The 26520-nt window shown below is 44.4% G+C and overlaps 1 protein-coding gene across 4 annotated transcripts in view; it reads right to left on the minus strand.

Annotated features, from left to right (window-relative positions):
• Nucleotides 1-26520, minus strand: part of LOC137438166 (adiponectin receptor protein 1) — a 44949-nt gene that overhangs the window by 5821 nt on the left and 12608 nt on the right. Inside the window, exons 1-5 of one of the 4 annotated variants that reach the window (XM_078766517.1) lie at nucleotides 22616-23259; nucleotides 21665-21737; nucleotides 16929-17119; nucleotides 7168-7362; nucleotides 388-559 (exon numbers count right to left, since the gene is read on the minus strand). In XM_078766517.1, the coding sequence (XP_078622643.1) occupies nucleotides 388-559; nucleotides 7168-7362; nucleotides 16929-17119; nucleotides 21665-21737; nucleotides 22616-22621 (637 nt within the window). In that variant the 5' untranslated portion in view covers nucleotides 22622-23259. Of the gene's footprint in view, nucleotides 1-387; nucleotides 560-7167; nucleotides 7363-16928; nucleotides 17120-21664; nucleotides 21738-22615; nucleotides 23260-26520 lie in introns of those variants that run through there. The other 3 variants (XM_078766518.1, XM_078766519.1, XM_078766520.1) reach the window with 3 other exon arrangements.

The following is a 26520-nucleotide window of genomic DNA, read 5'->3' on the forward strand; positions in this document are numbered from 1 at the left end:
ACCAATATGGCCTTCACCCTAAAAAAGTGCAACGAAATAACTTACTTTAAAATATGACTTTCCTAACAAGGAACTTCAATGCAGCAGGCCATTAGGCCTATAAAGCCTGGGCAATGGTTGCCAACCTATGTTTATTTGGCTGTGCTCGATCCTTTTTAAATGCTGAACATCAAGCAAAGGAGCAACACACACCACTTTTAAAAGTCTTTATATAACTCGGTCGGTCGGGGTTCAAACCGCCGATCTCCCAGACTCCGAGCAGATGCTCAAACCATGATGCCACCAACTCTGGTAAAAACAGCTTCATGTATTCTAACTCTTGTAAATGTATGGTCAGGATTGATACTGGCACCCTTGTGTTGAGGGGTGGGTCGGGTTGGAGGATACCTATAAGGTGTGTCCATATGTTTCCTGTCTCGGTATGCAAGCGGAAGATGCTACCAAAGCATGCACGGAACGATGGCATGGGCGGCCTGTGTCCGTGCAGCAGGAAATCATTGTCCTTCAGCCAGTCTGGGAGCACGTCGTGAGGAATGACCCGCCACCTGCCCTCCCAAACCTACACACACACACACACAGCACAAAACGAGAAGCTTCAAATTAAATACCTTTACAGATGATATTTGCATTTTAGAAAACCTATTGAAATGCGTCAGATATATAATATAACTAGATGGTATTCATAGAATACTTACCCTGCGCAGTCAACTTGGTGTGAGCAAACTCTTCTGTTTTTGAACGTTTCTTTTTTTTTTGATCCAATATGGCTGCCAGACCACGTGAGTGATGACATAAATTTCTATTCTCTAATATAATTGTTGCATAGATCATGCTCAATAAATTTCAAACTGATCAGGCTAAGCGTTGTCCCTGTCGAATTATGACATCATAATTATGGCACCAATGACGTCATCGTTAACAACACCTATTCCCCACATTGAGTTATTTACATTGAGCCACGTTTAAATTTTTTCCATAGAGCGGTTTTGGAGATATAGAGGTGTAACGTTTTTCGGTTTTTCCAAGATGGCGCCTGTAACACATGACCGATGACGTCATGATTATCATTAAAATATTCTAAAGGAGGAGGCGCTCCTATGGTGAAAATTTAGTGTCCATCAGACCAACAGTTGCTGAAAAAAAAAATGATTGGATGGATCAGTGTTGTATTCGTCGAATTATGACGTCATAACGAAGGCACCAATGACATCATCATTAACATATCTTATTCCCCAAGCGGAGTACTTGACAATAAGCCACGTTTCAATTTTTTTCCATGGAGCAGTTTCAGAGATATAGAGGTGAAACTTTTTTCGATTTTTCAAAGATGGCGCCTGTACCACGTGATCTACAACGTCATAATTATCATTTTAAAAATTCCACAGGAGCCTCTCATATTCTGAAAATTTCATGCCAATCGGACTTACAGTTGCAGAGGAATATTTGTTTTGTCATACTGATCAGATCAAGCGTTGTACTTGTCGAATTATGACGTCATAATTAAGGCAACGATGACATCATCATACCTTATTCCCCATGAGGTGTACTTGACAATGAGCCATGTTTCCATTTTTTCCATTGAGCGGTTTGGGAAATATAGAGGTGTAACGTTTTTCCAAAATGGCGTCCGTACCACATGACCTATGACGTCATAATTATGAATAAAAAAATTCTACAGGCGGAGGTGCTTCTATGGTAAACTTTTGTGTCAATCGGATCGACGGCTGTCGAGAAAATGATTTTTTTAAATGCAGACACGGCACACGTACATACGTACATGAATGCTTAACCCCGCTTTTCACTTCGCGAGCGCAGGGTAACTACTTCCTCTCAAAAGCAATCGTGAATTAATTATTGTTGTCCCTCCCGTCCGTCCGTCCGTCCGTCCGTGCGTGCGTGCGTGCGTGCGTGCGTAAGCGAAGGACCGCATTCGAATTTGGTGTGTGGGCTAACCCACGTCAAAATCCAAGATGGCCGCCGCCATGTATGTCTGATGCCATGTACGTCTGAACCTTGCAAATGGAATATCTTGAAAAATAAGCGAAGTACCAACTTCTAATCTGGTGTGTGGGTGTATCTAGGCATAAGGAAGAACGCTATTGAAAATTGGGTCGCCACGTCAAAATCCAAGATGGCCGCCGCCATGCATGTCTGAACCTTGTGAGCGGAATATCTTGAAAAATAAGCAAAGTACCAACGTCTAATCTGGTGTGTGGGCGTATCTAGGCATAAGGAAGAACGATATTGAAAATTGGGTCGCCATGTCAAAATCCAAGATGGCCGCCACCATATATATGTCTGAACCTTGTGAGCGAAATATCTTGAAAAATAAGCGAAGTACCAACTTCTAATCTGGTGTGTGGGTGTATCTAGGCATAAAGAAGAACGCTATTGAAAATTGGGTCGCCACGTCAAAATCCAAGATGGCCGCCTTGCGTCTTCCACTTTGTCAACTCACATCACCTCAACGACGGGGGACCTAGGCGTAACGCTTGTTGAACTTTTAGGAACCCAGGATGCCTTTCGCGAGGTCAGTGTTTTATCACCGGCAGCCCAAAAATAATTATAAACTCCTCCTCAGACGAACAGCGGTCACTGCATCAGCGGCACAGCCAAGCTACTAGCGATGATGCAACCAATTTTGAATATGCAGTGCGATGGTTGTAGGGCTCACTGGATGGCCTAGGAGGTACGTACACTCACCTCTAAAGCCGCTGTCACACCTTGACGTTTTAGCCAGCGTATGCCGACATATGAAAAATTTGGCTACGTTAAGAGCACGCTGAAGCACGCTGGCATACGTCGTAGTACGCCGAGCTAGTCGACAAATTTCGTGCATGCACAAAATTTGTCGACGTATGCCAGCGTATGACTCACACCAGCACTCAATTTTGATACGTCGGCATACGCTGGCTAAATCGTCAAGGTGTGACAGGGGCTTAAGCTGTCTAGCCTGGGATTGAATCCCGACCCAGCGATAAACTGTTATCCCGGTGTTTCACCAATGTGTGTGCTGTCCTTCAGATGGGTGTAAAACTGAGTGCCCTGTCTTCCGGCATTAGTTGGTGGAGGTTAAAGATCCCATGGTGCCCTTCGCGGAGAGATATTGCCGGCACCATGAAAAATTACAAATTCCTGCCCTAACCTTAGTCGAACGTCAGGCCTGGCCAGCCCGTTCGTGAAAGACTTTGGCCAAAACCTCACCCGGACCAACCCCACAAGAATGTGGGAATAATTGTAGCAGTTATAGAAGAAGAAGATTGCAATAAAACGCACGCACACACGGAATGGAAACAGCAAATGTTTCAGAGGCATTGCGCAAATAATAGCAGCTCAAATATCGAGGCGGAATAATTGTCCCACTGTATCCCATCTCCTACAAAACGAGTCCAAACAACACGCATATTTACTGTCAAGCCATTTTGATGATTGGAGTTTTTAAAAGGGGGAATTGCAATTGTTTCATCAGATGTTAATGATAATTGCAGCACTCAAAGGTCACAAAATACCTTTGTTCATGCATGCCATAGCATGCACGGAGTTGCTTGGGTGTGTTGTATGCCATGTGATCTATGTGATTTCCACAAACAGAACGTTACAGTGTCAGAGAACACAAAACAAAGAAAGACTGCATTGGGAAAGGGAAAGCAGAAAAAATGATCCGCAAAAAATCATCTGATTTTAACTTTCCAAACATAGAGGCAATCTACGTACAATAAACTAGGTCAGAGGAGGTGAAATCATGATGGAGGAGGAGGAAGGGGACCATGTAGGAACCATGTACAGGGAATTACAAAAAAGTGGGCCTTCACAGATTCAACCACTTTATACAGTCATGTGAAAAAGTAAGTACACCCCATGTAAAGTTTTGACTTTTTCAACATATTTCAACATACAGCTATTTGATCTTCATTTCAACAATATTGATAGATAAAGGTGATATAATATAACAAATATCATGAAACATTTACATTTTGTAGTCCATTGTATAATTTAAATAAACATAAATGCAAATTTCGCATGTGTTAAAAGTAAGTACACACTTGCCTATAGGTGATATTGCCCCCTTTGGCAGAAACAACGTCAAGTAGGCATTTCTTATAACTGTCTACCAGTCTCTGACATCGAATGGGAGAAATTTTTGCCCACTCCTCCATGCAGAATTCTTTCAGCTGTGCAATGATTGAGGGGTTTCTTGCATGCACAGCTCATTTCAAATCCCCCCACAACATCTCGATGTGATTTAGATCAGGGCTTTGTCTTGGCCATTCCAGAACCCTCCATTTCTTTCTTTTCAGCCATTCCTTGGTGGATTTACTGGTATGTTTAGGGTCATTGTCATGTTGCAAGGTCCACCTTCGGTTGAGCTTCAACTTTCCAACAGATGGCCTCACATTATCCTCAAGCACCCTCTGGTACAATGAAGAATTCATCGTGGATTATATGATGGTGAGCTACCCAGGCCCTGAGGCAGCAAAGCTGCCCCAAACCATAATATTTCCACCACCATGCTTTACAGTTGGTATCAGGTTCTTGTGGTCAAATGCTGTCTTTGGTTTTCGCCAAACATGTCTTCTGGTACTGTGGCCAAATAGCTCTACATTTGAGTCATCTGTCCAGAGCACATTGTTCCAGAAGTGCTGGTCTTTGCCTAGGTGTTCATTGGCAAACTTTAGTCTTGCCCTGATGTTCTTTCTGGACAGCAAAGGTTTCCTCCTGGAACACCCCCCATGTAGATCAAATTTGTGCAGCCTCTTTCTAATGGTAGACTGGTGCACTTTGACATCAACAGTGGCAAGAGCTATCTGTAGGTCCCGTGATGACATTCTGGGGTTCTTAGAGACTTCTTTCAGCATCTTGCGGTCTGCTCTCGGGCTGAACTTGCTGGGACGGCCGGGCCTGAACAAGTTGGCAGTTGTTTGGAATCTTCTCCTCTTGTAGATGATCTTCCGGACAGTCGAATGATTGATTTCAAATTGTTTGGAGATCTTTTTAAATCCCTTCCCAGACTCGTAGGCATCTCTAACCTTCTTTCTGAAGGCCTCAGAGAGCTCTTTTGATCTAGGCATGGTGACGCCGCACACTTCAACAACAAAGAGCAAACCAAACTAAAAGTCTGAGGTTTAAATAAGACAGGTTCCTCCAAGATCCTCTCCAACAATGTTCTAATCATTTGCACCTGAGGTGGTGCACCTGATTCTAATTTTAGGTATTTGAAGTAGTGATAAATGTAGGGGTGTACTTACTTTTTCCACATGCGAAATTTGCATTTATGTTTATTTAATTTATACAATGGACTACAAAATGTAAATGTTTCATGATATTTGTTATATTATATCACCTTTATCTATCAATATTGTTGAAATGAAGATCATATAGCTATATGTTGAAATATGTTGAAAAAGTCAAAACTTCACATGGGGTGTACTTACTTTTTCACGTGACTGTATACATATAAATATGTCGATAACTTGATTCTCCGCCAAATAACTACTTTCCAGTCTGCGGCATGTCCAACATCCCAAAATACAATCGATTGTGGAAGACACAATAGTTAAGCACAACAAATGCATTAATCAAGGAAACAAACACACACAAACGGTTGGAAGAGGCGTGGGAGTGGCAGGGGCAGCAGAGAGAAACAAACAAACATGGAAATGGTTACAATAGAATTAGATTCATACAGGATATGACACCAAATGAAGCAGAAGTTTCAAACTGCTAAAACCTCATAAAGAAGGAAGTCTGGAGAATTGTCTGCAGCATCCGCTGTGCGAAGAAGCAACAACTTTGTTTCAGACAAACAAACGCATCCTCATAAAACATTCCCAAGCATACATCTTTATTTCCGTAATCAATACAGTCACATGGCTCCTCAGGGGGGAATATGGACGGAGAAAGCACACTACAAAGAGTATCAATGTGTACATTGCTTCTGTCCCATTGCTTAACGAAAATCTATCACGGACGCACGGACAGCCCTAAAACATAATGCCTCCGGCAACGTTGGCAGTACAACAACAACAACAACAACAACAGGCATTTTAAGGCCATTTTCCTTGCTAGAGCGGGGGTTAGCCTTGCGGGCCCAAGACAATCTTCTCCATTTTGCCCTATTTTCTGCATCTCCCCCTTGTTAACCTCCTTGCCCGCATTTCTTCTTCCACCACCTTCAGCCAAGTCTTTCTCGGTCTTCCACTTCCTCTACTTCCTTCTACATTCATTTCCATCACTCTTCTCAACCAGTCACTTTCATCCATCCTCAACACATGACCAAACCATCTCAACCTGTTCCTCTTCACAGCATCAATCACAGGCTCTATTCCCATCATTTTTCGCAATTCATCATTTGTCTTCCTCTCTCTCTCAACGATACTCCACACATCCACCGAACCATTCGCATTTTCACCCTTTCCAGCCTTCGTTGCTGCTCTACGTTCATTACCCATGTCTCGCTCCCATAAATCATAACACTTCTCCAGTTGTCAAATCATAACTTTGGCAGTGGAGGCATAAAAAAAAATAATAGGGGCAATAACCCGAGGTGCTCATCTGGTAGAATAAAGCAGTATACTACACAGACTAAAAGTATTTTAAACAGTATCACAGTATTTTAAACCAATTTCAATGGTTGCTAGGACACAGGGCAGCATGTAGAATCATACTAATATAATCATAAGACTTTAAACAAACAAACAAAAATACCTATTTCAGGGAGCAGCACCTCCACCCTCCCCATGTAGACCTCCTTACAACCCGATTTTTTTAAATGCCATGAACAAACTTGAGTTGCAACATACCAAATACAATTTGGGCCAAAGTTGGTCACAAACCCATCAGCTATTTCGGAGAGTTTGCAATTGTTTATGGACTGACGACACGCCATCGCATAAGCTCCCCAGAACAATGCTCCAGGTGAGCTAAAAATAAAACCATAACAGACAACCCAAAAACAATGCCTCCGGCCTTCTACTGCATCAGCATAAAATCACCAAATGTCTTGTCTGTCTGTCTATAAACTCACGTTTATAAACAGACAGACAAGACAGACAGGCAGGCAGAACGGAACCAATTTCTTAACCCCGCTTTTCTCTTAGTGCGTGTGGGGTAAAAAAAGAAAAGAAAATAAATCTGCTTGTCTGACAATAAATACCTCGTAAAGCTCACCTTTTGGACAAACTCTTCCATTTTCTCCATTGCATGATGTGCTTGCAGGGGCAGAGTCAGGACACGCACAGACTCCCCTTCCAAATAATCGTCATCATATTCTTCTTTATCTTCATCAATGCCCTCCTTTTCACATCCATCATCATAGTCTTCTTCCATTGTATCGTCCACGTCATCCTTGCTTGAAGTGACGCCCTTAAAAAAGGAAATTCTGGATAAAATGCCGATGTCACCTCATATGCAAAATCATGGCAAAACTAACTTGAGACAAAAGACTACAGAGGCCAGGTAATACTCCCGCTTCCGGTCTTGCCGGCGAGGTTACGTTTTTTTGCAGCTGTCCATGCTCTCCACGCTATCGAAGTTAAGTAATTGTTCCCATTTGTATTTTCGTCAAAACTGTATTTATTTTAGGGTGTGTGTACCTACAGTGGGTCCCGAGGAAAATTCTCAGTATAAATCTTTCATACCTGTATAGAAAATCGTGTTAATTCGTGTCGTGTCTTTAGAGGCCTTGTACCGTGTCCTACCTTGAGGCTTTGTTTTTCCCTCAGCGGTCCGTCGTTTGTGCAACAATTACTTTCGTTCTCTGTTTTTCCCAGTCTTTTCACCCCATAGCCTACTTTCTTGTTTAGAATCTCAACTCAAAAAAAAAAGAAAAAAAAAAATTTCCTTCTCTGTTCTCATTCGTTAATTCGTTCTTCAACCACGTGTTTCTCCCCCATTTCCCCAGATAGTTTTCACTGTTAAACTTTAAAATGTTTAAACTTTCCCCTGAAGTACTGTATTCTGTCATATATTATAACACCTTTTTCTTCTTCTTTAAAAGGTTGCTTACGACTTGCTCACCAAATCTATTCATCCCAAAAAAAAATTCCATCTCTTACAGTGCCTCTTTCATACATTCCCTAAACTCTCCTGCACTACACACCCCCCCCCCCCCTCCCTCCAGCGTCCTTAAAACGTATTTTTAACTCGAAGGTCACAAGAAACTAATTTTGCAATAAATGCTCATTTCCCATTAATCGTACACTTTCCAAAATCCAATCTCACCCCTCCCCTCCAAAATCTTCTCCATAACCCCTCCCCTCCAAAACTTCCCCATCACCCCTCCCCTCCAAATCTTCCACATCACCCATCCCTTTCAAATCTTCCCCCTTGCTCCTCCCCTCCAAATCCTCCCCATCACCCATCCCTTTCAAATCTCCCCCCTTGCCCCTTCCCTCCTAAACTCCCCCCACACCCCTCCCCTCCTAGACTCCCCCCCACCCCTCCCCTCCAAGTCTCCCCCATCTCCCATCCCTTTCAAATCCCTCCCCTTGTCCCTTCCCTCCTAAAAACTCACCCATAACCCCTCGCCCCTCCCCGTCAAATCTCCCCACCCTCATTTCTTCTCCATTTCCCCCCTCCTCCTCAAAGCGTCCTCCCTGCTTCTTCCCCCTTCCAACTCTCACCTCCATCTCCCCCAGCCTTCTGCCTCGCTCTTCCCCCTCCTCAAATAACACCTCATTGTGCCTCACCCAATCACCATCAAACCTTTTGTCCACCCCATCCTTCCCTTTCTCCGAGCTATTCTGAAATCTCTGACAACTTCAACAGCTCTCCCTACCTCTTCCACATCTTACCCAACCCCTCCTCCCCCCTGTTCTGTATCCGATGCTCCTCCTTCCTCTTCATTAACGGTATGGACCTCAAACATCCGGGGCCTTCGTTCAAACTTAACTGATCTCTCCATACAGGTTGCTTCTGACAAACCAGACGTGATCTGCTTAACAGAAACTTTCCTCCTTCATGATGTCTCTGATTCCTTAGTATCTCTCCCGGGTTACTCCCTCCTCCGGTATGATAGACCTGAGCCTCGTCCTGGAGGTGGGGTTGCTATCTTTATCAAAAACTCTCTTTCTCACTCGCCCTGCACTGCCCTCTCTCCACCTCACCCCCAGGAATACCTCTGGCTACGGCTTCCCCTTCGCTCCCACCTCTTGTTCATATGTGTGTTGTACCATCCACCAAACAGTGATGACTCCATCTACATCTCGCTGTCTGATAATATGGACCAACTTCTATCTACTCATCCCAACTCGCTCTCCCTCATATGTGGCGATTTCAATTGTCACCATTCCAGTTGGCTGGGTGTGGGTACCTCTCTCACCAGCCATGGCTCCTCAGCAAAGGACTTCTGTGACTCACTGGGACTGACACAATCTGTCAATTTCCCGACTGGGATCTCAGTCAATGGAGTATCTTCTCTTCTGGACTTGGTTATGACTAACTTCCCTGAAAATGTCTGCTGCTCTTCTTCTGCTCCAATCGGCTCATCTGATCATGTGCTTGTTAAAGTGGACATCTCTCTGACCATTCTCAGTGAGCCTCCTCAGCGTCGGCGATTCTGGCATTTCACTCAGGCCAACTGGCACGGTCTTCAAGCAGCCATCAATCATCTGGACTGGTCTCCCATCTCTACCACCTCTGACATAAACTCATCCAAGGAATTCTTCCAAAGTAAATTGCTCTCTCTCATGCACAGATTTATCCCATCTCATCTTCAGTTGTCATACCCTTCCTCCCATCCATGGTACACGGAATCTTGTGGTGAGGCTGTTGCCCAGAAACAACTTGCCTTCGTCTCCTGGAAAGCAAATCCAATGGAAGGAAATCTCTTTTCCTTTCACAAAGCCCGAAACAAGTGTGTGTCCACCCTCAGGAGAGCCAGGAAACAATATCTCTCCGTTCTCAAGACCGAACTCTTATCTGTCTCCCTCTTCCAAATCCTGGTGGCGTCTGGTCAAATCCGTTTCTGGTGTTTGCTCCCCCTCCATCCCCTCCCTCACCTCAAACGGCTACACAGCTGACTCCGCACGTGAAAAAGCTGAATGCCTCAACTCTGTGTTTGCCTCTAAATCTTGTGTCCCAAACCCATCCCTCTCTGTACTGTTACGTGCTCCTCCCCGACCCCCTGGTCACGGTGTACCTCCGAGCCCCGAGAGGAGTCACGGCAGAAAAATGTGTTATTCTGTGTGTCAAAGATCAATGGAGAAGCCACAATCAATATGTCCTATGATGGTACCATCAGTTTTGCAATATATAACTCTGTGCTCCAAGTGAGTGCAACAAGAACATTCCCCAATGTCTCTTATTCCCGGCTCCAAGACGAAGTTAATTCGCTCCAGCAATCGCTAGAATGATGTCCAAACGACCAGAATCCCGTGCGGATGGCCAGGGCCGTCACACAGCCGAAGCTGTACAAAGGCGCCCTCAAGGCGACGGGGAAATCCAAAGGCGCCCTTCAGGCGACCGAGAGATCACACCCCCGGGTATGGACGAATTAGCCGTCAAAAATCCGCGTCACACACACGCCCCAGATCGACGTCTGAATGCAGTGAGAATTGTCAAAAAGAAACGAAACCGCGAGCGAAGCACAAATCCTGCGCGAGTCAAAATGGCCGACGACCCGGTCGCGGGGCACACGGCACGGCGATGATTCTCTCCTGAATCGATTGCAAAACCTGACATGCAGATTTATCGGTCACAGCGATGACAACTCCGTCGTATGAATTCCTTTCCCGGAAACCCGAAAGTTCGCTAGTGACTCGCCTCGCCATTCATTCTTCAGAACCTCGCCTCGCCTCGCCATCAGCAACTCGGATTTCTTGTCCAACTCATTCGCTCCGCCATTTTTTCTCTTCTTTTTTTCATCTTCCGGTTCCCGATCCCGTTTCATTTTTAAAACATTCCTTTTACCTTTGACAATAATAATTGCTATTTCCCTCAAACAACAATAATTAATAATACATGGAACCAGAAATATCTCAAGTGGATGAAAGCCACCACAACGGAAGTGACGAATCCGTAACAGTAACCACCGTACCCAGCTGCTCCTGGACTCGGTATCTGTCCTCTTCTCCAATGGCTTGATCTCTGATCATCAATTTGGTTTCAGACCAGGTCACTCTACTCTGGACATGCTGCTTCTGCTGTCTCAACAATGGATGGAGGTCCTCAATGCCAAACAGGAAATTAGAGCTGTCTCCCTCGACATATCACGTGCCTTCGATACGGTCTGGCACCCCGCTCTGCTCACCAAACTCTCCTCCTTTGGTATCCATGGAAATCTCCACGCATGGCTGGCGGACTTCCTCTCTAGTCGTAGTCAATGTGTGGCCCTGAATGGGTTTCTCTCATCTCCTCTTCCTGTTCAGGCTGGAGTTCCCCAAGGCGGTGTTCTGGGCCCTGTGCTTTTTCTGGTCTTCATCAATGATCTCTCCGACTCTCTTGAAAATCCTCTCTATCTCTTTGCTGATGACTCCACTCTCTGCCGCTCCATTCCTCATCACTCAGATCGGCAGTCTGCAGCCTCCTCACTCTCTGCAGACCTGGACAAAATCACTGACTGGGCAAACAAGTGGAACATGTGTTTCAATCCTGACAAATCTCACACTCTTACGATGTCTCTCCGAAAAGACCGACTGGACAACCCTCCCATCCACTTTCTGAATTATCCTCTCCAAGAAGTTCTGTCACTCAAGCTTTTGGGTCTCACTATCTGCCATGATCTTTCCTGGGAAAACCACATTTCAAATCTGGCCTCCAAAGCCAGTCGCCGACTGGGCATCCTCCGTCGTGCGAAGTCCTTCCTTGGCACACCTGAGCTCCTCACCACATACAAGGCTTTCATCCGCAGCTCAATGGAATACTGCTCTCCCCTCTGGGGTGGTGCTCCTGCCTCACACCTAGCTCGTCTTCACGCTGTTGAAACCAAAGCGTTCAGAATCATTGGAATCTCCCATGATGAAGCTCCCTCCGAGGGCCTTTCATTTACTCATCGCAGGCAGGTTGGTGGTCTTTCTGTCTTCTACCGACTCCTCTCCGGCCTTGCTCCTCCAGCTCTCTCTGGGCTCTGTCCCCCAAATATTCCTGCAGGTCGCACAAGATCTGCCTGCAACCTTATGGTTAAACTGCCAAAATCAAGACTCTCTGCTCACCTTCATTCCTCTTTTCTTCCGCCTATGGAACAAACTCCCTCACTCTCTTCAATCCCACTCCTCCATCCAGGTCTTTAAAACAGCTGTTCACCACCATCTCTTATCTTCCCCCATCCAAAACCTTGATCTTTTCTACCCCCGCTAATTTCACCCCAAATCCACTTTTTTGAAATACCAACTTCTTTGCTGGAAGTCCTTGGTGTCCTTGTGTTTATACTTCTCCCACCCCCCCCCCCCCCCTTCCCACGCCACGTCCCCCCAAGACCTCTCCCTCCCACACATTCCCAATGTCCCTGGTCTCAAATGTTGTGTTTATGTGCTTCTCCTTCTCTCCCCATCTTGTCTACCACTCCCCTTTTTATATATTTTGTTTGTCTGTTTGATTTGTTTGTGTGATAAGTGTTAGCTCTTTCACGAGCCTCGATTATGTATTCAAAAAAACAAAACAAAAAAAAAACGTCACGTGCAAGTTTATTACAGGTTAGAATTTATAGCACGAGAAGAAAATCTTAGCATTGCTCTATTTTATCTCACGTTGAATCAACAAACATAAACCTTCATGTGATGATCAGATTGGTTGTCAAACAGGAAGAACCCTAGAGAAACCAGTTAATCAACAAATCAACGGAGAGAGAGAACTTGGCTTGGGTAATACACAAAAAAAAAGACTTGATAAAGTAATGTGGGTCCCATCATGTCGATGCAATAGTCAGCAGAAACATCCCCTCCATCGGACAGCATGGTCCAGCACGCTCCATCGGACAGCGTGGCCTGCTGATGGCTCATGAGATGACAATTTTGAATGTCACCCCTTTGCGAATGGAATCAATTCAACAGCGGACAGCTCAGGTGAAAATAGTCACCAAGCAATGTGAAAAGTCCGACAAATAATTTATCTGGACATCATGGTCACCAAATACTAATTGAAAGCAAGACTGCTCTCCAAAGAGAGGTACAACTTTTAAAAAAAAGAAAAAAAAAGAAAAGAAAAAAAAAGACCACTGGACCTGCAGATTATCTGGGCGCTGGCCTAATGTTGTAACCCAAATTTGGTAGCATTCTGACAGGTGGGCATGGAGAAGAAGATTTTTGAAGGAATTTATTAAGTCTGCCATTTTGACATACACACAGTCATGTGACCGGGACAAACTTTGCAATTACCAGTCAGGAGTGGAATTTTGCTGCCAAATTTCAGCCAGTTTGGCCAGAGCAGTTGAAATAGGAGACGGTCGGTGCACGATGAGATTACCTTATCTGGAATTCCAATTCCAGATAAACTTACAAATCTTCAAATGTCAAACAAAAGATGGGTGTAAAAAGATTCAAAAGATGGCCATTTCAATTACTGAAATAAACAATATTTCAACTTCAACATTTTTGAAAGAGAGAAAGGGGGGAGGAGAGCGAGTTAAAGTGGGGAGAGTGAGAAAGGTGGGGTGGGGAGTGGGGGGGGGGGGGCAAAGTACGGGCAATGGGAGAACGAGGAACGGGCAGCCTGAGTGCAAGAAAGGGGGGTTGAGAGCGAAGAAGCAGGGTAGAGGGTGAGGGGGATGGAGAGGGAGAGCAAATGGGGGGTGGGGAGGGGAGGAGGGGAGGAGGGGTGGCGGCAATAACTTACGACAGACTTAATGGGTGGGGTGGTGGTTGAGAATGTTATTTGTTGAAGGCAAGGAGGAAAATCTGGCTGTATGTGAAGGAGGAGGCTGGATGAACTAAGCGTTTGGGAGTGAGAATATTTTGGGCAATATGTCTTGTCGGAGTAAAGGAAGAGATTTTTATGAAGAATCAATGAGTTGTTACTGATTTTTTTTTGTATACTTAGGCTAGGTCCGTATGAGAGCTAACACGAAGAACATATAATAAGGGGAGTGGGAGACGAGAGGGAAGTAAAACAACAATAGGGAACAGGGACATCTGTGGAAGAGGGGGCTGGGGTGGGGTACCTGGACACTATAGGGGCTTTCAGGAAAGAAAAGAGGGAATTTGAAGAGGTGAGTTGGGGTGGATCAACAGGGGTAGAAAAACCTGTATGTATACAGTCACGTGAAAAAGTAAGTACACCCCATATAAAGTTTTGACTTTTTCAACATATTTCAACATACAGCTATTTGATCTTCATTTCAACAATATTAATTGATAAAGGTGATATAATATAACAAATATCATGAAACATTTACATTTTGTAGTCCATTGTATAATTTAAACAAACATAAATGCAAATTTCCCATGTGGAAAAAGTAAGTACACCCTTGGCTCCAATTGGTGGTATTGCCCCCTTTGGCAGAAACAACATCAAGTAGGCGTTTCTTATAACTGTCTACCAGTCTCTGACATCGACTGCGAGAAATTTTTGCCCACTCCTCCATGCAGAATTCTTTCAGCTGTGCGATGTTTGAGGGGTTTCTTGCATGCACAGCTCGTTTCAAATCCCCCCACAACATCTCGATGGGATTTAGATCCGGGCTTTGACTTGGCCATTCTAGAACCCTCCATTTCTTTCTTTTCAGCCATTCCTTGGTGGATTTACTGGTATGTTTAGGGTCATTGTCATGTTGCAAGGTCCACCTTAGGTTGAGCTTCAACTTTCTGACAGATGGCCTCACATTATCCTCAAGCACCCTCTGGTACAATGAAGATTATATGATGGTGGATTATATGATGGTGAGCTGCCCAGGCCCTGATGCAGCAAAGCTGCCCCAAACCATAATATTTCCACCACCATGCTTTACAGTTGGTATCAGGTTCTTGTGGTCAAATGCTGTCTTTGGTTTTCGCCAAACATGTCTTCTGGTACTGTGGCCAAATAGCTCTACCTTTGACTCATCTGTCCAGAGCACATTGTTCCAGAAGTGCTGGTCTTTGCCGAGGTGTTCATTGGCAAACTTTAGTCTTGCCCTGATGTTCTTTCTGGACAGCAAAGGTTTCCTCCTGGCACACCTCCCATGTTGATCAAATTTGTGCAGCCTCTTTCTAACGATAGACTCGTGCACTTTGACATCAACAGTGGCAAGAGCTACCTGTAGGTCCCGTGATGACATTCTGGGGTTCTTAGAGACTTCTTTCAGCATCTTGCGGTCTGCTCTTGGGCCTAACTTGCTGGGGCGGCCTGGCCTGAACAAGTTGGCAGTTGTTTGGAATCTTCTCCACTTGTAGATGATCTTCCGGACAGTTGAATGATTGATTTCAAATTGTTTGGAGATCTTTTAAAATCCCTTCCCAGACTCGTAGGCATCTATAACCTTCTTTCTGAAGGCCTCAGAGAGCTCTTTTGATCTACGCATGGTGATGCCGCACACTTCAACAACAAAGAGCAAACCAAACTAAATGTCTGAGGTTTAAATAAGACAGGTTCCTCCAAGATCCTCTACAACGATGTTCTAATCATTTGCACGTGAGCTGGTGCACCTGATTCTAATTTTAGGTATTTGAAGTAGTGATAAATGTAGGCTTGTACTTACTTTTTCCACATGTGAAATTTGCATTTATGTTTATTTAAATTATACAATGGACAACAAAATGTAAATGTTTCATGATATTTGTTATATTATATCACGTTTATCTATCAATATTGTTGAAATGAAGATCAAATAGCTGTACGTTGAAATATGTTGAAAAAGTCAAAACTTTACATGGGGTGTACTTACTTTTTCACGCGACTAACTAACTAACAAACACACTAACAAAACACACACACACTAACAAAACACACACACACTAACAAAACACACACACACACACCACACACACACACACACACACACACACACACACACACACACACACACACACACACACACACACACACACACACACACACACAACTGGCTGCTACAGTTGACACAAACTTCCAAACAAGACATCTTGACTCTCAAGTAGTTATGCAATGAGTTTCATAAAATTAGGAAACATCACACTTTGCCAGGATGTGACTAGGGTGGGTGCTGTGTCTAGTGGAGCGTGTGATGAGCAGTTTATGTGACAATGTTGCTGCCAGAGTTTCAGAAAAGTTTTGCCCACCAAGTCACTCGAACCTCTGTCCAAAATTCCCCCACTAAATTTGGCTATTTTTTTTTGGTGTGTTTGTGCTTGTTTGACAATTTTTTGCACGTTTGTGTTTTGACTTGTATGTACAACGAAACCACTGAACGTATTCATAGCTGAGTCGAGCAGGGAGGACAAGTTTAAATTTGCTGGTTGTATTTGGGGTGTGCCCGAGAGGGTTTTAGGCATTTAAAAAAAAAAATTAATAGTCGCAATGTCACAGAGGATGATGCAAGTTCTCTATGTGAACGTGTATAGTGTAGCACAGCTCCCCGTCAGAGTGTGTATTACAAGTCCCAGTGGTTTACAGTACAATATCTCTGTATGAAAACCATATTGCATCGAAAACCACGGCCAATTTACATACGTGCTCCATATTTTATCCACACCCAAACCTGCTGGACGAAACAAGTTGAAAAGTTGTGGTTGTACTCTGGGTGTGCATGGGAACGTTCTACCAAGCTCAGATGGCCACCTCCAACTTGGATTTATATTTTTATGTTAAAAAGTGGGCAATTATCATAACAATTTAGTGAAAATATCACACCTATTAATGCACACCTGCGTAAGCACGTAGGAAACTATAACGTGAAAGCTGGATGTTGCCACTAAAAGACACAAACAAATACAATTCGCCGAAGTTGTACAACATAAAATAAAGTTGCCCACCCAACCCGACATTTCCCGCTCCCGCAAGGAACGGGTGTTTCTATCAAAGGTAATTACAGTAATACTCACAGTTGCAATTGCCCTTCGAATTAGCTCCAGCAGTGGTCCCTTCTCGGCGCGATCGTGGTAATTTTCACCCTCCTCTTCGTTGCAGGTGAGTTCTTTTCTCAAACTGGCATTAAAGTCCGGAAGTGTGTGTGAGCTCATTGCACACTGCTCAGTCGTTTTCTTCCAAACTCGCTTCATGCGAAGCCCAGAAGCTATGATGGGGTGGGGGGGGGGGGGGGGGGAGCAGGTGAGTAAAACAAAGAAAGAAAGAAATAAAAAAAGTGAGTTTTGAATAAAGTTTTTTTCATGAAAAAAAAAAATTAAGTGCACAAAATGCATAAACAATGCACACCACACATGCTCTTCTTAAATTTCTGACGACCGTCAAGAGAGGTTTAAATGTGATTTGGGGTATATCTGGACCTCATTGGTCACCTGAAGGTTAAACATACATGCATTCTTTTGTGAAAGGCGGAAGCCACGAAACCACATTGCAGGAACCACATTGCATTGCATATGCACAGTTGCAGGAAACGATCACTGTACACGTGAGTCAAGTACAATAAGCTCATTGCCAAGGATGCTGAGGTAGAATGTGTACTCCACAGCAGAGAGCACCAATGTGCGGAGATCTTCAGGAGGTGATACAAATGTGTGTCATGATACAACCAATGAGAAAGACATGACACAAACTGGCAGGCGAGCTCCGTCAAAGCCTTTCGTCTTTGAGCCACCCAATCCTGAGTCTGATGGTGACCAGCAGAATCAGACTAGAAAATATCAACAGTAGACAATTTGGCAAATACAAAGGCCCCAAATTCCATCTGTGAATCTGATGGAATGCCACCGTGTGCAGAAATGAAATGGGATAAATGCAAGTTCAGAGAATAAAACAAAATTAAATGCATGAATTGATGTTGCACAACAACAACAACAACAACATGCATTTTAAGGCCATTTTCCCTGCTAGAGCGGGGGTTAGCCTTGCGGTCCCCATGACAATCTTCTCCATCTTGCCCTATTTTCTGCATCTCTCCTTGTTAACCCCCTTGCCCGCATTTCTTCTTCCACCATCTTTAGCCAAGTCTTTCTCGGTCTTCCCCGTCCTCTACTTCCTTCTACATTCATTTCCATCACTCTTCTCAACCAGTCACTTTCATCTTTCCTCAACACGTGACCAAACCATCTCAACCTGTTCCTCTTCACAGCATCAATCACAGGCTCTATTCCCATCATCTTTCGCAATTCATCATTTGTCTTCCTCTCTCTCAACGATACTCCGCACATCCGTCGAACCATTCGCATTTCCACCCTTTCCAACTTTCGTTGCTGCTCTACATTCAAGACCCATGTCTCGCTCCCATAAATCATAACACTTCTCACACATGCAGCATACACCTTTCCCTTCAGCTTCAACGACACTCCCCTCATCAGCACGCCACTCAGTTCCCGAAACTTCTTCCATGCACATCTCACTCGAGCAACCGTTGCCGAGTCTGATCCACCTTCTCCATTCAGCATGTCTCCGACGTAGCAAAATGTTTTCACACCTTCCAGCTTCACGCCGTCTCCAATATCCAACTCAACATTTCCTCCATCTGCAGCTCCCTCTGTGCACACCTTACATTTGAATGTAGCTGCCACACTGGTTAATGACCCTCTCAGACCACTACATTTTTGATGAACCCACTCAGCGCACATTGTACATTGAATGGAGTTCACTCCGACACCCTTCCTGCACACAGCACATGGCCACTTCCCAGTTCTTTCCACCTCACCACATGCTTTACCACTTGCCATAACCTTCGTCTTTCCTATGTTCACCTTCAGACCTTTTGTCTCCATACATTCCTTCCACTTGTTCATCTTTTCCTTCAGTCCATCCATACTTTCCGCAATCAACACCAGATCATCTCCATGCAACTCCCACGTAAACCCTCCTTTACGTTCTGAGCCAGCACCTCCATCACAGCTACAAATAGTAGTGGACTTGGTACGGACCCCTGATGCACTCCCACTTTCACCTCAAACTCACCACTGTTCCCGTCCTTCGTCCTTATAGCTGTGCGCGCTCTTTTGTACATTGCCATCACTACTCTGATCAACCATTCCTCCACTCCTAACTTCCTCATTGCCCATGTCAATACTTCGCGTGGAACCCTATCGAATGCTTTCTCCAGATCAAGAAACAACTTCTTCCTCTTCTCCATGTACTTCTCCTGCAACTGCCTCACAATAAAGAGCACGTCTGTCGTTCCTCTTCCTGGCATAAATCCAAACTGCATTTCGTCGATCTTCACCTTCTTCCTTATCCTGCTCTCCAACACCCTTTCCAATACCTTCATTCCCATGCTCCAATAACTTTATCGCTCGGTACGAGCCACACTCCAGAGGGTCACCTTTCCCCTTGTATAGAGGGATGAGGGTACTCAGTTCCCAATCCACTGGAATGCGGCCTTCTTTCACCATCAGATTACAGATCTCTGTCATTCTCTTCACACCCCAACTTCCTGCTGCCTTCAACATATCTCCCACAACTCCCGTCGGCCCTCCCACTTTTCTACTCTTCATTGCTTTTATCGCTTCATCAACTTCCTTCTCAGTTATCTTCTCTGCCGGTCCTAAAACTGGGTTACTCTCGATGTTGCCATCCCATTCATTCTCTGTATTCAACAGCATTTCCATATATCTTTTCCATCTTCCTTTAATTCCATGTGGGTCCACAACGATTTGTCCCACTTCATCCTTCAAGCAACTCACCCCCATCACATCACACCTCTCTTTCGCTATCTGCTTTACAATCCTGAATACCGCTCTCTGACCCTCTTCCGAATCCAAGCGTTCTCCGAACATTTCCCTACATGCCTCCTGCGCCTTTGCTACCTCTTTCTTTGCAGCCTTCTTGGCTGCCTTATAACTTTCATGCTCTGCTTTTTCTGCTCCCGTACCCTTCGCCTTCTGCCACTCCTTGAACTTCTCCCTCTTCTCGTCAATCTTCTTTCCAACTTCATCATCCCACCACCATGTTTCTGAGTGCCTCGGTGGTCCTTTTGTCCATCCACATACCTCACCAACGGCTCCCAACAGACTATCTTTCATTGACATCCAACCACGTTCAAGCTCAACCATATCATCCTCTGCCCTACTCAGCCTCTCTTTTAATGCCTCCCTTACTGTCACCTCTTTCAACCTCCACACCTTCATTCTCGGTTGGTACTTCACCCGCCGAGCTCTCCTCTCACCTTTCACCCTTATGTCGCAGACAATGAAGTGGTGCTGTGAAACAGCCTCCTCCCCCGGGATCACCTTTGTGTCCCGGAGGTGCCCCCTATCTCGACTACGCACCATCAGGTAGTCAACGGTTGTCGTCGACCCACCTGACGTGTATGTAACAAGCTTATTATCCCCTTTCTGAAACCGAGTATTACAAATCTTCCTTCGGCCTTGATCGACTTGTTCAGGCCGGCCCCGTGGTATTTCCCGCCAAAACCAAAAGCATGGAGGCATCGTAAAGGACCTAATTCTCATGATTCTACTCAATGCAAAACTAACACAGTTAAGGTCTACGCTTACATTTACTATGAAATAACTGAGCTTTAAACGAGGCTACGTGTTGTAGTGTAACTAAACTCGGAGGGGAAATTAACCTTTATTATAAAAACACAAAACCGCAACAATATATCTGTATGTATGTATGTGTGTGTGTGTGTGTGTATGTGTATATATATATATATATATATATATATATATATATATATATATATATATATATATATATAGTAAAGTAGCGGCAGTTTTGTGTCTGGCCGTCATGTTACGTTATTACAAATATGATGTCATTATGGCGTAAACACCTTCGGGAGCAGCAGGAAAGGTCATTCCTCTTTGCGGTATATAGATTACAGTCGATCTATGGTCGGGTCTCAAGAACATTGGGTGTGTGTTCATTTACATAGGTTCTTGTGGAGAGATCGCCAAGTGGTTTAAGCATTCGAGCAAGCACGCCATTCAAAACCGTTAAGGAACGGCTGGCTTGGCAAGCGCTAGCTAGCTGCTTGGTAAATGAGCACACCTCCAACCCTTGTGGGGTATAATATAGATTACAGTAGATCTTTGCTCAGTTCTGTAAGTAAAACTTACCTCATGGATGGTTCTCAGTTATCTTCTCTCTTATCTTCTAATTAGTTATCTTCTAATTCCTCCAAATGTCTTTGTTTAATGTTATAAGCAGCATTAGCGACTGTTTAAAAAGCTAATAATGTGTTTGTGGTTTATAATATTTTACAAGCCTGGCTACACTGCGGTTAGACTTTTGGTCTTGTTTTTTTTTTTTAATCAATGTTGAAACTGCTTGCAATATCATGATTACGTCAACAATGCAAAGTCATTGACAAACACACAATTCAAGGCTTCACCAAATTCAATTAACTGTTTTAAATAAATAGACATGACATTCTACTCATTCCAAACAAAACTACAGCAATTGGCATCGAGCTCCATTCGTTGCATCACCATGACAAATGGAGACTTCAAAACACATGACAGGATCTTCTTCCATAAAAGATCCGCCTTCCCACCCCCCGCCCCCCATCCCCCCTAGGAAAGATGTAAAATACAGTAAAGCCGTTAAAAATGGAATGTGCTGCTTCCTTGCTTAACGTTTAGCATTTAAAAAGGATAGAGAACGGAAAAATCAACCATAGGTTGGCAACCATTGTACAGGCTTCGCTGGGCCAAGTATTTCAACGTTTCCATACCGAGTTTGGAACACACTGCACGCATCGTCTTCGATCGGCCTGTGCTGCGTACACCCTGCAGGCACAACACATTCTACCACAGTTATGAGGGGCTGCTCAAAATGTCACAAATCAACACTCAACCTTACTAGGCCACAGACTTACTCATCAAGCTGTGCAAATAAGTAAACTAGGTTAGGATGTAGCAATGACTCTGTGCTGAACTACAGCTGGAGACGATCAATGGAAATCAGAACCCTGGTTAGGTTCAAAAGTTAGAAGTTTTTTGTGTGGTCGATTTGGAGAGTCCCATTGTTTTTGCACAACAAAGTCGAGGCTCATGGAAGAGCAAGAACGACAAAGGATGAGAGGGTGCCACGGAGTAAACCAGCAGGCATATACACCCTTGTACCTTGTGAGGTGGCAAAGGTATACAGTATACACCTCTTAATAAGCAATGTCACAACATCCCATGGCCAATGTGTCAAGATTAACGTTCTCCTCCTCCCCCCAAAAGGTAACAAATTCAAAAATACGATGGCTTTGTGAAAGAAAAAAAAACTAAACCAATTGCAAATAAGAATAAGGATAAAGAGAGCATTTTCCAAAACCCTCGTTAAAAAAAAAAATTCAACATGACCACGCGACACTTGTGAGAACAACTTGTACAGCACAATACAGGTGTGCCACATTTTGTGTTTGTCACAAGTTAGTTTAGCACGCCTTGCCCTCTCCGTGCTCTGTTCCCCTTCCCCTTCTTGTATCCTGCCTGTGGTACCGCCTTCCACACTTTTTTCAATCCAATTCTTCCCTCCGGTTTTTCAAGACAGCTGTTCACCACCATCTCAAGTCATCCTCTGTACAAAACCATGGCCTTTTCTACACCTGTTAAACGTTAAACCACCTACACCCCTCCCAAAACTTTGCTTACGTATCCATCTTGTTCATCCCTTACTTTCTCCTCATCGTTACCTGCATCCCCTGGTTGTCCGTCTCCGTAGACTTTCTCCCTCTGACCTGCTGTTGGCGTTTCACTTTTCTCCTGCTGCTCCCTTTTCTACGTTGTGTCCTGATCCGTTAGGCGTCTCCCGATCCGTTAGGCGTCTCCTGATCCGTTAGGCGTCTCCTGATCCGTTAGGCGTCTCCTGATCCGTTAGGCGTCTCCTGATCCGTTAGGCGTCTCCTGATCCGTTAGGCGTCTCCTGATGCGTTAGGCGTCTCCTGATGCGTTAGGCGTCTCCTGATCCGTTAGGCGTCTCCCGATCCGTTAGGCGTCTCCCGATCCGTTAGGCGTCTCCCGATCCGTTAGGCGTCTCCCGATCCGTTAGGCGTCTCCCGATCCGTTAGGCGTCTCCCGATCCGTTAGGCGTCTCCCGATCCGTTAGGCGTCTCCCGATCCGTTAGGCGTCTCCTGATCCGTTAGGCGTCTCCTGATCCGTTAGGCGTCTCCTGATGTGTTACGCGTCTCCTGATCTGTTATGCGTCTCCTGATCTGTTACGCGTCCTTGCTATTCCATAAATCTAGACATTGTATCAATCCGCAAAGCATGACATTATACAACCATTTCTTGCCAACATTCGACAGGCCATCACCCTGAATACACCCAATATCATTCAACCAGACAGATAGACAGATTTAATTACTTTTATTTTGCAATAGGACTTCGTCCTCCCACGCCACGCATATTCACTGTGCCCGATAACAGGGTAAATATCAGGGTAATCAACTATGTTGTGTCAAGTTACTTCTGGCCGTGTGCTCAAGCCAGATTAACTCATTATGGGATCAACTTTTTCCCCCACACCCAGGCGGGTTTATTATAGGACCTAAGACCGGTTGCATAAAATTCCTTTATCCTTAATGAAGAATTTACCTTAATGTACACTGAGATTCCGAAGCGAAGGATTTCCTTAAGGGCTGTTGCATAAACAACCCTTAGGAAATGCCCAAGTAAGGATATCCTTATGGCTGAGGAAATCCTTAGGAGCCGTTGCTATGCTAGGCAACCAATTGAAGACCATAGAATTATAACCAGGCTAAGTTACATTTTAGTTATTTCGAGAAAAACGTGAAAAATATTTTGGAAAACGTGAAAAACGTGGGGAAAAAAAAAAGTGACTTAGCCTGGTTATAATTCTATGGTCTTCAATTAGATTTGAGATAGGAAGAGTTGGCCAAAAGCAAGATGGAGGCAAAGCGATCTTCAGGAAATGACAGAACCACTGGTAGAGCCTTTTGTCAAGCATAAGAGCATCCTAAAGAGGAAGATGATGCCTTGTAAAACCCCAGAGGAGATGGCACAAGCCTGGAAAGACTCGACTAAATCGGTCAATGCCGTTGGTTACCCCGGATGGACCATGTCTGAAGAAAGAAGAGATGGGACAACGTCTCGACCACCACACGACAAAATATCGTACAATGGACGAAACAAAGCTGCAAAACCGGTAGGTGTACCATCATTTTCTAAATCAAACATCGTGCCAATGTACTTCTAAAATAACGACAAGTCATGGTAATGTAGGCCACATTATGGTAATTCACACACACACCTCATTTTTTCATTTCTGTTCCTCAAAATTCTATATAACTAACACACACACACACACACACACACACACACACACACACACACACACACACACACACACACACACACACACACACACACACACACACACACACACACACACACACACACACGTTCCTAATTCACTAACAGGTCCTTTTATTGTCCTTTCTTTGTATTCAAGATGGCGGACCTCCTCCACCTCCTTTGTCCCCCTCGCTCTGAAGATGTGGGACATTTTTGGATATGACTCACCAACTATTGTCGGGATCATTGGCAGCTGTGACACTGCAGATGATGATGATTATCGTACATTTGAATCATTGTGATTGTCGTAATTATCATACATGCATTCAGCTTGCATGGATTGTACTTTACACGTCAGTGTTTTACCCAAATTCAACGATCAGATCTCTCATCCCAACGCTCCTCAGCTTTATAAATATTTTTCATTTTCAGGCCTGAGAAAAGCGGGGTTTCTCACAAACCAGAATGCAGTCATTCAGAAGAGCCTGTGGACTGGTCAATAACAACCACAGAGTCATTGCCGGACATTTCCGTCACCAACCACACAGCTGATAGCCAGACATTGGAGGTGAACCTCTATTCCGCCGATGCATCCTGCGATCAGACTCCAAATGTGCAGAAGACGTTGATCCAAGATCTTCAAAGGGAGGTTCTTCTGATACAGAAAGAGCAATTGCTCTTGGAGAGGTCTTTGTATTACAAAAAAAAAAAAAAAATGGAAGATAAGGTGAAAAAGGCCAATGGAAATGAAGACAGCCTTCAGAAAGAAATTGTAATGCTGAGCGAATTGCGAATTGTAATTTTGTAATTGTAATTGTAAAATTGCTCATTGAATTGTAATGCTGAGCGAAAAGTGAGTGATTAGAAAGCGAATGGTTCTTCATTCAGGAATTGCTTACAGGCAACTTGTATTATTGTTAAAATGAACACGTCATTATAAATGATGCATTGTTATATTTTGCTACGTAAGCGTTTGTTAATCGCTGCATGCGGCACTCGTGCTTCCGAATGGAGGGGGAATAAAATGATTCTTTTTGTAAAATTTATTTGATTCTCGTTCACCATTTTATTTTGAATTAGTTAATTTGGGTGGCGTTAACAAGGGTAGAAAGGATCATGGTTTTGGATTGGGGACAATCTGAGATGGTGGTGAAAAACTGTCTTGAAGACCTGGAGAGAAAGGGCGGGGACAAAGCACGGAAAGTGCAGAGGATGCAAGACCAGAAAGGGGGCGATAGAAGACAGACACCAGCGACTTGTCTGTGATGGTGAAGTGATAGACCCATGGACTCATCTTCAGCACAGGAGATTCCAATGATCTTGAAGGCCTTGACTTCCACGGCATCAAGCTGAGCAAGGTGTGAGGCAGGGGAGCCAGCCCAGAGCAGTACTTGATCAAGCTGTGGATGAAGGCCTTGTAGGAGGACAGGAGTTCAGGTGGGCTGTGGAAGGACTTTGTAGGATGGAGGAATGGAGGATGCCAAGTCAGCAGCTGGCTTTGGAAGTCAACTTTGAAATGTGGTTTTCCCAAGAAAGGTCATGGCTGATAAAGAGACCCAGGAGTACGAATGACTGAACTTCCTCAAGAGGATTGTTAAGAAAGTAGATCGGAGGGTTTGCCAGACTTCTTTTTGAGAGAGATCGTGAGAGTGTGAAATTTGTCAGGATTTAAAGACATATTCCAAGTGTTTGACCAGCTTGTGATTTTTTTAAAGGTCTGAACAGAGGGAGGAGGCCACAGCCCGCCTGTCTGAAGGATGAGGGATGTCACGGCAGTGATAGAGTCATCAGCAAATAGATAAACGGGATTTTCCAGAGAGTCAGAGAGATAATTTATGAAGATCAGGAAAAGGACAGGGCCTAGAACACTGCCTTGGGCCACTCCAGCCTTAACAGGGGGGCGAGATGCAAAGATGCATCTCTTAACGGAGATGAAAGGAGCCACAAGTTGGCTACGAGAGTACAGGAAGTCAGGAAGTCATGTGTGGAGTGGCCTTGGATGCCATAGGCAGAGGTGGAGAGTAAGGCAGGATGCCAGATTGTATCAAAGGGACGAGATATGTCCAGAGAGATGGCTCCGATCTAAATGGATAAAAGGCAATGTAGTGACAGTGGGGCAGCGGAGTCACAATTTGACACTGAGGAAGCATATGAACGAACAAACAGGAAATGAGGAAAGAGGCAAGGAGGAAACAAGAACATGCAAGGAAGAGAGTCCATTTAGGGAGAGTTAATGGGGATGGAAAAGGATCACAGGTAAATCAGATGCATATTGGTCCATTC

This window comes from Myxine glutinosa, chromosome 12, assembly GCF_964187855.1.
Source record: "Myxine glutinosa chromosome 12, kmMyxGlut1.1, whole genome shotgun sequence".
In the NCBI taxonomy this organism is placed as follows: domain Eukaryota; kingdom Metazoa; phylum Chordata; class Myxini; order Myxiniformes; family Myxinidae; genus Myxine; species Myxine glutinosa.